The sequence below is a fragment of the Diabrotica undecimpunctata genome, chromosome 7 (genome assembly GCF_040954645.1).
Source record: "Diabrotica undecimpunctata isolate CICGRU chromosome 7, icDiaUnde3, whole genome shotgun sequence".
Classification (NCBI taxonomy): domain Eukaryota; kingdom Metazoa; phylum Arthropoda; class Insecta; order Coleoptera; family Chrysomelidae; genus Diabrotica; species Diabrotica undecimpunctata.
Window position 1 is genome coordinate 13,321,504 of NC_092809.1, and position 13,164 is coordinate 13,334,667.

General features: G+C 35.2%; 1 protein-coding gene across 1 annotated transcript in view; it reads right to left on the reverse strand.

The window, feature by feature from the left end:
- LOC140444988 (uncharacterized) overlaps nt 1-13,164 on the reverse strand; it is a 142,654-nt gene that overhangs the window by 19,821 nt on the left and 109,669 nt on the right. Inside the window, exon 3 of the mRNA XM_072536746.1 lies at nt 3,361-3,466. Coding sequence (XP_072392847.1) covers nt 3,361-3,466 — 106 coding nt within the window. The remainder of the gene's footprint in view (nt 1-3,360; nt 3,467-13,164) is intronic.

Consider the following 13,164-nt stretch of genomic DNA (forward strand, 5'->3'; position numbering starts at 1 on the left):
GAAACAACTAACCGATACGGATAACAGATTAGAATGCACCCAGTATACATGAAAAATAGATGGAAGAAATGGGTGAATGAAAGTAATATAACTAATTCAAATCCGAGATTTAAAAGTGAAAAAGGAAGGGGAAAAGGAAAGATATGTTGGCCAAAAAGAAGTGTCTAGAGAAATCTAGTTGCGCAAAATAACAGTCATACGAAGATTTTTTTACAAATATATAAGATTTAATTTATTAAGAAATCAACTCTTTGTAGTTAATACGACAAAAGACAACGTTTGCTACATCTAGAAATGATTTCTCTCTATTGTATTAAAATACTCGTCTTTTAAGCAATAGAAATATCAATACTACTAAATAATCAGAATAAATTGTTAGAAGCTGTTCAATCTTATCAGAAAATCTAATGATCTTATAATTAAAATTGATAAAAATCGTAAGTTGAAGTTAGTTTCACGATAATGTACGTCAACTGTTGTATTTAAAACATAAAAATATTTCTTAATGCGTGCAAATTGCCTAGGTTATTTCTATCGTGTTTCTAAATTTAAAATAAATAAATTGTTTGTATTAAGCCGATTAATTAATGGTCGACGTAATAAAAATATCCCACCCGAATAAATAGATCATTAGCGAGCGAGTCCCTATAGAATACAATCGTGTCAAATCAATAAAACATTATTTAATTTGTATTGTGTCTAATAAAAAGAAAACAGTCCAACTATAGGAGATTTGACTACTTGATGAAATACTGTAAAAACTATTGCATAGTTACCCTGGCTATGTCCGGCCGCATTATCCTGCATGAGTAGAATATTTTTACCTATAAAATGTATATATGAGGTACTACATGTTCTTCCAGACATTCCCTGATGTACCTATCAGCATTAAGGCCACGTCCCTTATCGTAAAAACATCTGTATGTGCTTCCAAAGAAATGCCGCCCATACCATTATACCTCCACCCCCAAACTGTATTCTAGGAGGGAAGCAGCATTGGGCGTATGGTTCTCCAGGCTTTATAAACACTCTTTCGCGACCATCATCATTATCATCTTTGGCTCGATAATCTTTTGTGGATCCTGGCCTGCTCTAAGATTCGTCGCCATTCTGTTCGGTTTCTGGAGAAGTGATGCCATCTTCTAATTTTTACCATTCCTAAGTCGGTCTAAACTTCATGTAACCACTTAATTCGTGGTCAGCTTCTGCTTCTACTTCCTATAGGTGTTCCTGTCGTTAGCTTTTTAGCAATTGTATTGTCTGGCATTTGTATTGTGTCCAGCCCATCTAAGTCGCTGTGTTTTAATGCCAAACTCTTTGGCGACCATCAAGTGAATATCTCGCAAAACGAGACTCGCCTATAAATAGAAACTTTCTCAAATCTTCCATTCTCCCAATTTGCATGAGCACGAAAGAATTCCAACCGTTGTCCAACAAAGGGAATGAAGCAAGAATGAATAACTATCCGCTTGCATTTGAAGCCTAAGCAACAGATTTTTCACGGCGTTTGTTGCCCTCGGTGTTCCCTTTCCAGGTCTTCCTATAAGAACCAGTTTATCGAAATCTCTGTACAGCATCGGATATTGTACTTCGCGGAAAGCAAATTATTTTGTCGATATACCTAATGGAACGCCCATCGTTATGCAGATCAACAGCTTGCGTTACTTGATCTGGCCTCATTGTAAATTATTCTTTGTTATTAAAAACACCTTTCTTTTCCGAAAAATTAGTCAACAATACACCAAAAAGGAATACAATCAATTCAACAAGTTAATATTCGGCTTATGGAGAGCACCTTAACAAAAACTAAACGAAAGGAATAAAAAAACCAATTACCTTAAAAACGGTCGTGATAAAAGTAAAGGGACAATACAAAAATATAAGACTAGATGGTGATGAGGTCGAATATTGCGTCAGTTTAAAATTCTTAGTTACGCACACAGTTTCGTCGAAGAGGAAATAAAGGTCAAGGATAAAATTGATACAATTTCTAAACTACGACCATTTATGGATTTACTATGGATTTTTCATGAAAATTTATACATCGATGAGGCAATGGTCAAATACTTTGGCCACCATTCGGCGAAGCAATTCATCAAATCAAAGGCTGTACGTTTTGGTTACAATGATTGGATGTTGTGCAGTTCTACTGGTTATTGTTATGCTCCTGATACGTACTGCGGAGCTAAGCCTTCAGCTAGCGAAGAACAGAAGAACCAGAAAAAGTCTAAACTGTCACTAGGATCACAAATTGTTTTAGACTTCCTGAGTATATTACAGTTTCAACTGATCACATAATATTTTTAGATAATTATTTTGCGAGTTATGCACTTTTAGTGACATTGAAACAAAAAGTATCAGAGCTACGGGCACAATTCGTGATAATCGTACGATGAAAAAAATGTACTCTTATACAAGGGAAAGAGATCAAGAAAAAAGATCGTGAATATTATGATTATTGCTATAATCAAGAAAGTGCCATATTATTTGTAAGATTGAATGAGAACAGTGCTGTAACTATGAGTACCAATTTCGATACCAGTGCTCCTTGTACAAGTGAAGCGTCGGTGTGCAAAACAGAAAGAAATAGTAGCAGGGTCACAACCTCAGTTATTCAAATTCTACAATTGATTAATGGGGGGTGTGGACTTACGCGATCAAGGGGTAAATAATTACAGAATCGGCATCCATAGAAAAAATGGTGGTGGGTACTCTTTACCCATATGATAAATGTGACAGTTGTCAATGCGTGGAAACTATATAGGATTACAAATGAAAATGACAAAATAGATTTGTTACTATTTCAGAGAAATATTGTCCACCATTACTGCAGAGCTTTCAACAAAGCAATACAAAGACGATCCACCATCTGGTTTGCTGCCAAACAGTATACTGGATACTCCTGATAACCATTTTTCTAAAAGAACCACCTTTCTCGAAGATGTCATCAATTCCACATGAGAGTTAGATGGATGTGTGAAAAATGCAATGTAACTCTTTGCACTGAGCAGAGAAAGTGTTTCAAAATATTTCACTCATAATTATGTGTTTTTTATGTATATGTATGTATTTTTATTAAATGTTTCCTTGGTCTGTATGCATTTTTATGTTCAATATTGCTTTGGTTATGTACAAATTTGTTTTATATATTTTATACTGATTGCCCTGGTTGGGTACACCATTTTTTTTTCTAAAACCAAATTTAAAAATCTACAAAATAGTTTTTTATATAATCATGAACATAATTAAAAGCAACTACTAAAAAATTTAGGTATTTTCAGGTTCTCTCTTGCCAGTGGGCATTAATGGGTTAAAAGAATATTATGTATAGCATAAGTTAGTAGGTATATTTTTACTTACGTCTTATGATATATACAAAGGCAAGGAAGGCGAGCGATTATGTCACCTTGACTTAAATCTTCTAAACATATGACACATTCTCCTTTATCATCAGTCAGTACATCTTCTGCAAAGAGAAAAAATAATGAATACATTTTTGTCCATATATGTACAGCATTTTAAATAGAAAAAATAATATATTCTTTTTTAAGATATTAAGATAAAAAAAGGCGTGTATTTATTGTTTTTTTTTAATTCCACAAATGCATTATTGGTTTTCCAAAATCTGTGTAACGGAATAAAAAATGAAAGTCCAATAATTAAGTGTTGAAAAACAGGATATGTAGTGAGTCCATAGGGTTTATGGTTTAAAATTGTTTTTCTACTTTTATCTACTTTCTTCTATCTGTGACAGCTCTTCTTTATTAAAACCTTCATTTTACAAGTCGATAGGATATGCGAATTTCAGATGAAAGATGGCGGCCAGCTGGATGGTTAGGTATGTGGCGTTGGAGCCGTAGAAGTAGCCTCTGGGGATGTAAGGGGTGATGTTCAAGAAGTATAAGTGTAGAAGAAAGCCTCTCCTGTCGTCAGAGGAGCTTTTAGGGGTGAAAAAGGTGAGAAGTAGAAAAACACGTGTTTGTTAAAATGAATAATGAATTTGCAATCACTTTGATGGCAGATTTGGATGACTAGGTGGCATTGTGCCCCCTTTATGTACAAGAACGCCTCCCTTAACGTCAGAGGGGTGATAGTGTTCGTTAAAATGGAAAAGATGAGTAAAAAGCTACCAATAGGGCGTTATGTAGATATTTGGCAACAAAATATGGCTAGGTGAAGTTGGGGTCTCTGTAGATGTATATGAGGCCTCCCCTGACATCAGAGGGGTAAGTGTTCGTTAAAATGGAGTATCTGCTCTGTATAGGTAATATTTACCTGTTTCTAATCATTTTTACGCGATTGTTCTCTTTTTCTTCCTTTACCAAGCCCCAGAATTTGTTTGACTATTTGCTTCTTACGTGCATTCCTCACGACCTATCAGAGAAAACTTCTTACGAAACATTTTGAATGATTTTTGGCTTCCCATACAACTCTTTTTTGCCTTTAGGCATGGAATCGTACATGCTAAATAACCTCGCTTACGGAGCACAGTCACTTTCTCTGTCACTCACGTGGATAATTCTCACGTGGATCTATCACCACACGAGAGAAGGTGTCGAATGGGAAGCGATGGTAACGAGAGTCTAAGCCATGTTCTACAAAAGTGTCACATTGGCAAAATATATGACGACATGACCACCTCGTTACGCACGTACTTAAAATAGCTGAGCAAAGAGTGTCGATTGTAGAGGTAGAGCTGCGAATAAGATGCAACGACGGGACGGTCGCCAATAATAAGGCGGCCATTTATACAGAAGCCTGATTTTTTCAGATCATGCAAACCCGATATCCAGAGATATTTATTTGTATGGCGCCAAATAATTTTTAATTAATTATTTATAAAATAATTTTTAATTAATTATTTATAAAATAATTTTTTCCAAGTTCCATTTCTAAGAGGCTAGCAATGGCAAAACTTAGCTACATATTCGCTAGAGATAGAGCGATAATCGGTCTAAAAAGAACCGTACGATTGTGGTCGGTTGGTTTCCGGATGGGAACGGGGGAAACCGACAATAAGGACGAGGCTGGATCGATGACGAAGATTTGGTCTACATGATGAACGTATCCACCCAACCGGCATACCCGGTGTGCAAAGTAAAAGATGTATGGCTCCAATGTCAATGAAGGAAGTGGCAGCTTAGCTTCTAAGCGTAGTATGGATTCACAGCGGCTGATATAGAATGAACAGCTACAAACAGCGACAGTACACCATGTTAGGACCGCCTGAATTCAAAGTTCGGAAAGCAAGGTGAAACTATATAACTAATCTTTCCCCAGTAAATTTATAACGACAATGGTGTTTTGTTACATAAGGAAAATTTTAATGACCCTCAGTTTCGGGCAGGCGTTAAGTGGGTGACTTTGAAGATTAAACGTTATTTAACGTTTAATATAAGCCATCATATTTTATCATTGTAAACACAAAAGAAAAAAATACATAAAAATCCATACGTACGTCAGTTCTTTATACAAAAGAAAAAAATTTTGTAAATAAAATATTAACATTTAATTTTCAAATAAGTACTGTACAGTAATTTACTGCAATTTCTTTATCGCCTTCCTATAACAATCCAGTTTATTTTTAGATGGTATTAGTCATTGACGTATTCTATAATATACTTATCTATAATCGAACGACAAGATGGATATAGATAAATTTTAATAAGGAGAAAACATTGCATTTCAAAATATCGACTTATTAGAATCATTCTATAAAGAGTATTCCATCTTTTGCAAAAATAGGTGGTTATTAGTAGACAGTTTTAATGAAATTTCAATAGGATACATTAAGAAAGCAGGAAAATCGAGGAAATATTCAGATAGGTAAAACAGCTATGTCTATACCAACCAAATTATGAAAAATACAAATAAACGTAAACAAAAAATACTAATATCCACCAGTACACACCCTTGTGTTCCTACTAGTCAGTTTTGAGTCCTAGATCTAACACAGTTAAAAGGTCAAGCGTATCATTTTATAAGGAGGTTAAACTCCAAGGCGTTTCTCTAACTTCATATGTACAAAGATATTAATATTATGTGTTCATATCATCCCTGTCAACAATATAGAAGAGAGAATTGTAGAGGGAAAGAGAAGAGAAATCGCTGAAAACTATTAACGCTGCCATCCTTCTGAGCACGTTCTCTTAATTATTGGGAGTTGTCTCCATTGGAAATCAGGTTCCAAGTAATCTTGAAGTACCTTAATACGTAATTGAATTTTAATTTGGTTCCAAAGTTGGAGTAGTGGAATACTGTTAAATTCTAACAAATCAACAGTACTGATACACCAGTATATCTGCGAAAAAATCATTGATTTCACGTAAAAATCTTATATATACAGATATTTGAAGGTTGTAAAAGGTATATGAGGGGTAGCTGATGAAAAATCTGTGAAGACCTATAGCTGATTTTGCCTATAAAATGTTTTATATGCAATTTAGAGAAATATGGTTCAAATAAAAATTGTAGATCTTAAAAAGTTCTTTAATATTGAGAGTTTCAAAATTAAAATATATAAGCAATTCATTAAGATAGTTGTAAAAACCCTTAATTTTACAGTAATTTATAAATGTTAATAACTTTGTTTTTTTTCATAACGACATGTAATATAGCTATTTAAAATGATATCCATCACCATTTTTAAGGTGTATTAAAAAAATTCCAACATTTTTTAAAATTCGTTATTAAAAACCAGTTTAAAAAAGGTGACTTTTTAGCTTATAAACATTTATAATAACTTTAGACATTTTTATGTCACACGCTTGTAAGTAGACTCAGTGAAAAGGAGGTGGAAAAACACACTTTTCAAAAAAACACAACGTTACGTGATGAATAGGAAACAATTTTTTCTTAAAACCATATTTCTCTTGTTTATTAATATTATGAGCTGAAATTTGAACATATTGTAAATGATGATCTATATTTTATGATACAAGTTACAGATGGCATATTGAGTAAAGAAGTAAAAAGTTATAACCCATTGATGGTACCTACTCGTAAAATACCGCCACGTAAAAGAGGAGGGTGAGAACTGTTCGCTGCAATATCTCGGCTTATTTCTTTTTATTGGTCATAGAAGGTTCTGTTTTTTTTTTGACAGTGTGTTTTTTCTCCAGCTTTTCATCGAGCCTACTTACAACCGTGTAACTTAAAAAATATCAAAGTTATTATAAATGTTTAGAAGCTAAAAAGTCAGCTCTTTTTCAAACTGTTTTTTAATACCAAATTTAATAAAATGTTGAATTTTTTTTAATATACTCTAAAAATAAAGACTCAAAAAACCGATAGCGATTTACAAAATACCTCTAGAGTGACCGTTTTGGGCAAGCACAGTTGTTTAAATAATCGCTGTCCGGCATAAACAAATTTAATAACTCGTATACTATTTGGGCGATATGTTTGAAATTTGGCCCAATTTAATAACTGATTAACTTCCAGAATTATGAGTAGTTATTCGCTCCGTGCGTGACTGAGTTTTTTCAGTTTATGTACAAAATAAATGTAGTATTAAAAACTGGGTTTCTCAAAATTCATCATAATATATCTTTTTAACCCCAAACGGAAAAGAAAGGGAAAAATCTAGTACTGGCAAATCAAGTTTTTTACGTGAAAGAGCATATAATTAAAAACAGTAATAGTAAAAGGTATGATATAAAAGCTAAAGTCATCAGGCACTCTGCAGTTAGCTTGAAGCCTTATAAAATATCATTTAAGGTAAATTATTTAAATATTTCCTATTTCAATTGCATAAAAATGAGGTTATGTGATATTTACTTTTTCATATTAATAGCACAGATCCATCTTTTTCTTTTCTCTAATTTATATGTAATCTTTGGGAACCTATAAAAACTACACTTACTATTTTTGCTATTATTAGCACAATTAAATACGCAACATGTATTTGCACACATTTTTGATAAAATTTATGCGTAAAAAGATTCCATGATTCCAATTTTGTCATATTTCGCCGCTACGCACGCTGGCATCGTTTCAAGGTACCCCTACCATAGTCACGCACGGAGCGAATATTACATGTCATTATCCAAGAAACAAAGTTATTAACATTTATAGATTACTACAAAAATAAGGGGTTTTTGCAATTATCTCGGTCAATTATTTATGTTTTTAATTTGGCAAATTGTTTGTCTCCCCCTATGTACAAAGGGGAAGACAAACGACTCTGCAAAAATTATAGGGGCATAACAGTTTTAAATGTCATCTACAAGATATTATCAGGAATTATATATAGCCGCCTGGAATCGTTTTCGGAGGAGATTATTGGTGAATACCAATGTGGCTTCAGACCAAAGAGGTCAACTATAGACCAAATACATATGTTAAGAGGTATACATGAAAAATGTGTTGAATATAACATACCTATTTACAACTTGTATATCGATTTCAAACAGGCGTTTGATGGAGTAGATCGACAAAAGATGTTAAAGCAACTATCTATGTTAGGGATACCCAATAAGTTGGATAAACTTATACGAATGACTCTGGAGGGTTCCAAAGCTATGGTGAGAATAGATGGAGATATGACGCAGGCCTTTGATATTGAAAATAGAGTTAGACAAGGGGATGCCTTATCAACAACACTTTTTAATCTAACTTTAGAAGCTGTTGTTAGAAAACTGGATGTAAACGGCTGTATTAATACAAGAGCTATGCAAATATGCGCATATGCGGATGATGTTGCAATAATAAGCCGCAACAAAAGGGTATTGAGCGAAAAAGTCATAGAACTGAAACGAGAAGCTGCTACGTTTGGTCTATATATAAATGAAAGCAAAACAAAATATATGGAGTGCACAAAATCGAATGAACATGAGAATCTGAAGGTAGACAACCATACCTACAAATATGCCTCCACTTTTCCCTACCTAGGCTCAATAATAAATGACAACAACAACATCAGTCAAGAAATACAAGCACGGATTCTTAGCGGTAATAAGTGCTTTTATGCATACAAAGACTTGATGAAAAGTAAGTTACTGAATCGTGAGTCTAAGCTGAGAATCTACAAAACAGTAATTAGACCAGTGGTCACATATGGATGTGAAACGTGGACCCTCTCAACCACTGATGAAAATCAACTGAGAATATTTGAGCGCAAAATACTAAGGAAGATATTTGGACCAACCCAATGCAGCGATAGTTCGTGGAGAATTAAAATGAACCACGAGCTGGATGAACTAATGCAGAGCGCAGATATTGTCAGATTTGTAAAATCACAAAGACTAAACTGGCTTGGTCACCTAGAAAGAATGCCAGATAATCGAGCTGTAAAAGTAGTCCAGAGATGGAAGCCTCAAGGAAACAGAACAAGAGGAAGGCCCCGTAAAAGATGGATAGACGACGTAGAGAGGGATCTTAAAACCATGAACATCAGGCAGTGGCGAAGGAAAGTATCCGACAGGGCAGAATGGAAGAACATTGTTAAGCAGGCCAAGACTCACAAAGGGTTGTAGCGCCATTAGAAGAAGAAGAAGAATTTGGCAAATCTCAAAATGAAGAACTTTTTATGGTCTAAACTTTTATTTGAATCATTTTTCTCTATAATGTAAAAGAAACGTTTTACAATCAAAAATTATTTTTTTCACTTTTTAAGATTGTAAAAAAAACAAAGCAAAATCATCTATAAGTCTTCACGGATTTTTCATCAGCTCCCCTCATATACCCTTTAGAACCTCAAATATCTGTACAGAGTTTTCTAGCTTTTTTTATTGCTTGACTAGGGTACGATTACATTGAAGTTCTTTCTGAATCTAGGCTCCTTAAATAGATAAATATCGAATTCGTCATGCGACTAAGTAGTACTCGTACGCGATTTCAATAACAGATCTGGGTTGTTTTTTTTTTCATTTGCTCCCACTATTTTCCTCTGCGGGGGCACAGTGAAGCATAAAAGCATAAAACTGAAGTTCGTGAATTTTTTTAGATTTGTAACCTAAGAGGGTTTTTTCGATTATCTTGGGAACTTCCCATTAACAAAATTGAATGATACGCCCAAATTGCTTTCATCTGTCACATAAATTGCTTTCATTTGTCACATAGATTGACATAAAGTGACTACCATTTTTAATTTACTCCAGATTTAGTCATACGGCTCACACTCCCTGTAAGGGGAAAATTCACTCATCCCAGATACCTACGGTATCAAAAGGGTTGAGCTCTGGTGGGACTCTTTCCGTGTTATCGAGCCCTAGGTGACTTAGTATGCTGGAGTATCTCCCAAAAATTTTCGTACACATCTGAACGTCGCAACGAGTGGTTGGTCGAGAGTTCTGGTCTTTCTGCGTGGCCTTATAGAGATGATCATTTAAAATAGACCCAGCTATTTTATGTTCTCTACGAGGTTTTTGGGAATAACACCAGTAGTAGATAGAATAATAGGTACTGTCTGGGTACTTTTCATTCTCCATTGTCTCCAGATTTGTATTTTTAGGTCTATTATGTATCACTGGTTGGGCTGTTAGTACAGTGCGGTCCCAGTATAGCTTGTAGTTGTCATTCAAGATGGCCGATTTGGAGAAGTCCCAGTTTCTCAGCTAGTTCTTGGTGGGTAATCTTTTCTACTGAGTCATGGTGTTCTTTCTAATCAGTACCGACAAACGCCTGGCAGCCCCCGATAAGATGTTAAATGCTTTCTTGGGCTTGGCATCCATATCAGCATTTGTCATTTTAGACTTGAGGATCTTTAAAAATATATTTCAGGTAATATTTTTAGTTGGAATAACCTGATCCTAAATGGTAAGTAGGAAACCCTCAGTCTCGGGAAACATCTTTCCTGATGTCAACCAATAGTTCGACGCTGTATTGTCGACATATTCTTGGCTGATCTCATTGAGATGTCGCTCATGCAGACGTTTACTCATCCATTTTAATAATTTACTATTAGTGTAATATTATTAATGATTATTTTGAACGAATATACATTTCAGTAAAATTCAGCAAAATTTATAAAAGAGGTTGAAGTCAAAACCAAAATAATTTACTATTCTACACCTATCCTCCCAATTTTATCCTCTGTTAATCTCTTTCAAAGGATTTATATACTATGAACTTTTCAAATACTTTTCAAACTTCAAAACCGTTTCCTTTTCAATCGCTATCGTTTCTTTGACATCACGAAACCGCAGTCGATAAAGAATTAATAAATCCGAAGTCTAGACATTTCTCTCTGAACCGCCGACCAGACGAACCCTTTTTATTTCTCCGCTTTCCCTAGTTCACTCGTTCGAGAGAGTTTTATTTTAATCCAACTCCCTCGTCTAATAACCTTCTACGAGAGCGGAAAATACATTTCTCTAACCACCTGGTGTTTTGTTTTTCTTTTAACGAACGGTTTGTCAAGAAATCTATTACAAGTTTGTTTACACGGAGAATTTAAGTTATCTGTTTATTATATGAAAAATATGTAGAATTTTTCTTGTATCTGTACTTAACATGCTCATAGCCTTTAATCTAAAGCTTAGCATGTATTACTTTTACATATACAGCAACAGCTTTCTTAGTATTTGTAACTTTCCCGTACAATTAATTTTTGCTATATTGAATTTGTCTTCAAATGTCAATAAAAAAAAAACAAAAATTTACATCCTTTCCAAGTTTTAGGTTTTGGTCCATCAGTGACAACTCATTAAAAAGCAAATAAAAGCATTGTTTTCGAGGAGGGAAAGTGTTGATAAGAATTAGGAAGAAAGATCTATAAATTGAAGACCAGCTCAATAATTGCCTTAAATTTTTAACAATGCAAAATACGAAGTGTTGTTCGTTCCATAGTCCTTTCAATACGACTAGGGGAACCAAATTTCGTCGGATCACGATACGTCAGTGTATCAAAGTCTTGGAGTTAAAAATATCAGCAAATGCGAAGGAAAATAAGTTCTTCTTCTTCGAATGCTTTGTCCTCCAAGAATATTGGCGACCAGTCGTATGATCTTTACTTTGTCCACAACCGACCTAAATAGTGTCGTGCTGCTGACTTTTAAACTGACAGGGTTCGTCACTGTCCATCCACGACTCCGTCCGGCTGTCTGTCGTAAGAGGCGACTAATGGGAAGGAATGAGAAATGAGAGGTGGAGAGCCGTCGTTGGAGGTGTCCCGTTTATAGAAACGCACGCAGAGCGCTTCGGCGTTACGGTCACCGATCTACACTCCTATCCGAGACGAGTCTCTCGTGGGACCACTCTACTCTCATTCCACAAAACCAACGTGAGGTTGAACGAGCTGCGTCCCCCATACACTCTTTCCCCATTAAGGGCGGGGGGTTACGGCACGTACCCACTTTGGGAGACATAAGAGTGGGAGAGGAGAGCCTCCTCGGCGGCTACCTGTATCCTCGACCTGCGTTCATCTCCCGGGGTGGGAGGAACAGACGGGTGTTCGTATATACTACGGGGAGGGTGGAGCCCCGCGATGCTCCAATTCTGCACTCCTATATCATTTATATTACCTTTAACTGCTTCTAACCACTTGTTCTGTGGTCTTCCTCTCTTCATTTTACCCCCGCCTCCTCCAAAAAAAGCACCTTTTTTACACAACGATTCTCTGGCATTCGAGTGATGTGACCTATCCACCTGACTCTTTGTGCTTTGCCTTTTTGTATAATTAGGTGTTTTACATACATCTCCATTACCTCTTTATTTGTTCGTCTTCGCCAGTTTCCCTCTGCCGTCCTAATAGCACCAAAAATCTTCCGCAATACCTTCCTTTTCCAGATTTCGATTTTCATTTTATCTTTCTTATTCATAGTCCAGGTCTCACAGGCATAAACTGCCATTGGTCGAATGACTTTCATATATTCGAATTTTTGCTGCCCTACATACATTTTTTCCTTTTAGAATATTGTTTAATGAACCCATTGCTCTACTTCCTTTTAATAGTCTCTTTTCTATTTCCTTTTCTTCTTCCCCTTTATTCGTTATTGTTACACCCAAATACTCAAACAGGCTGATATTTTCAATTTTGTTATCCTTTCCTCTCGTTTTAAGTGTGACAAATTTATTGTGTTCTGTTATCTCACCACGCAGTTCCATATACTTTGTTTTCGCTTCATTTATATACAACCCAAATTTTCTTGCTTCATCTTTAAAGTTCTTAAACATGTGTTCAAGTTCTTTTTTTGTTCTTGTTAAGAGAACTACATCATCTGC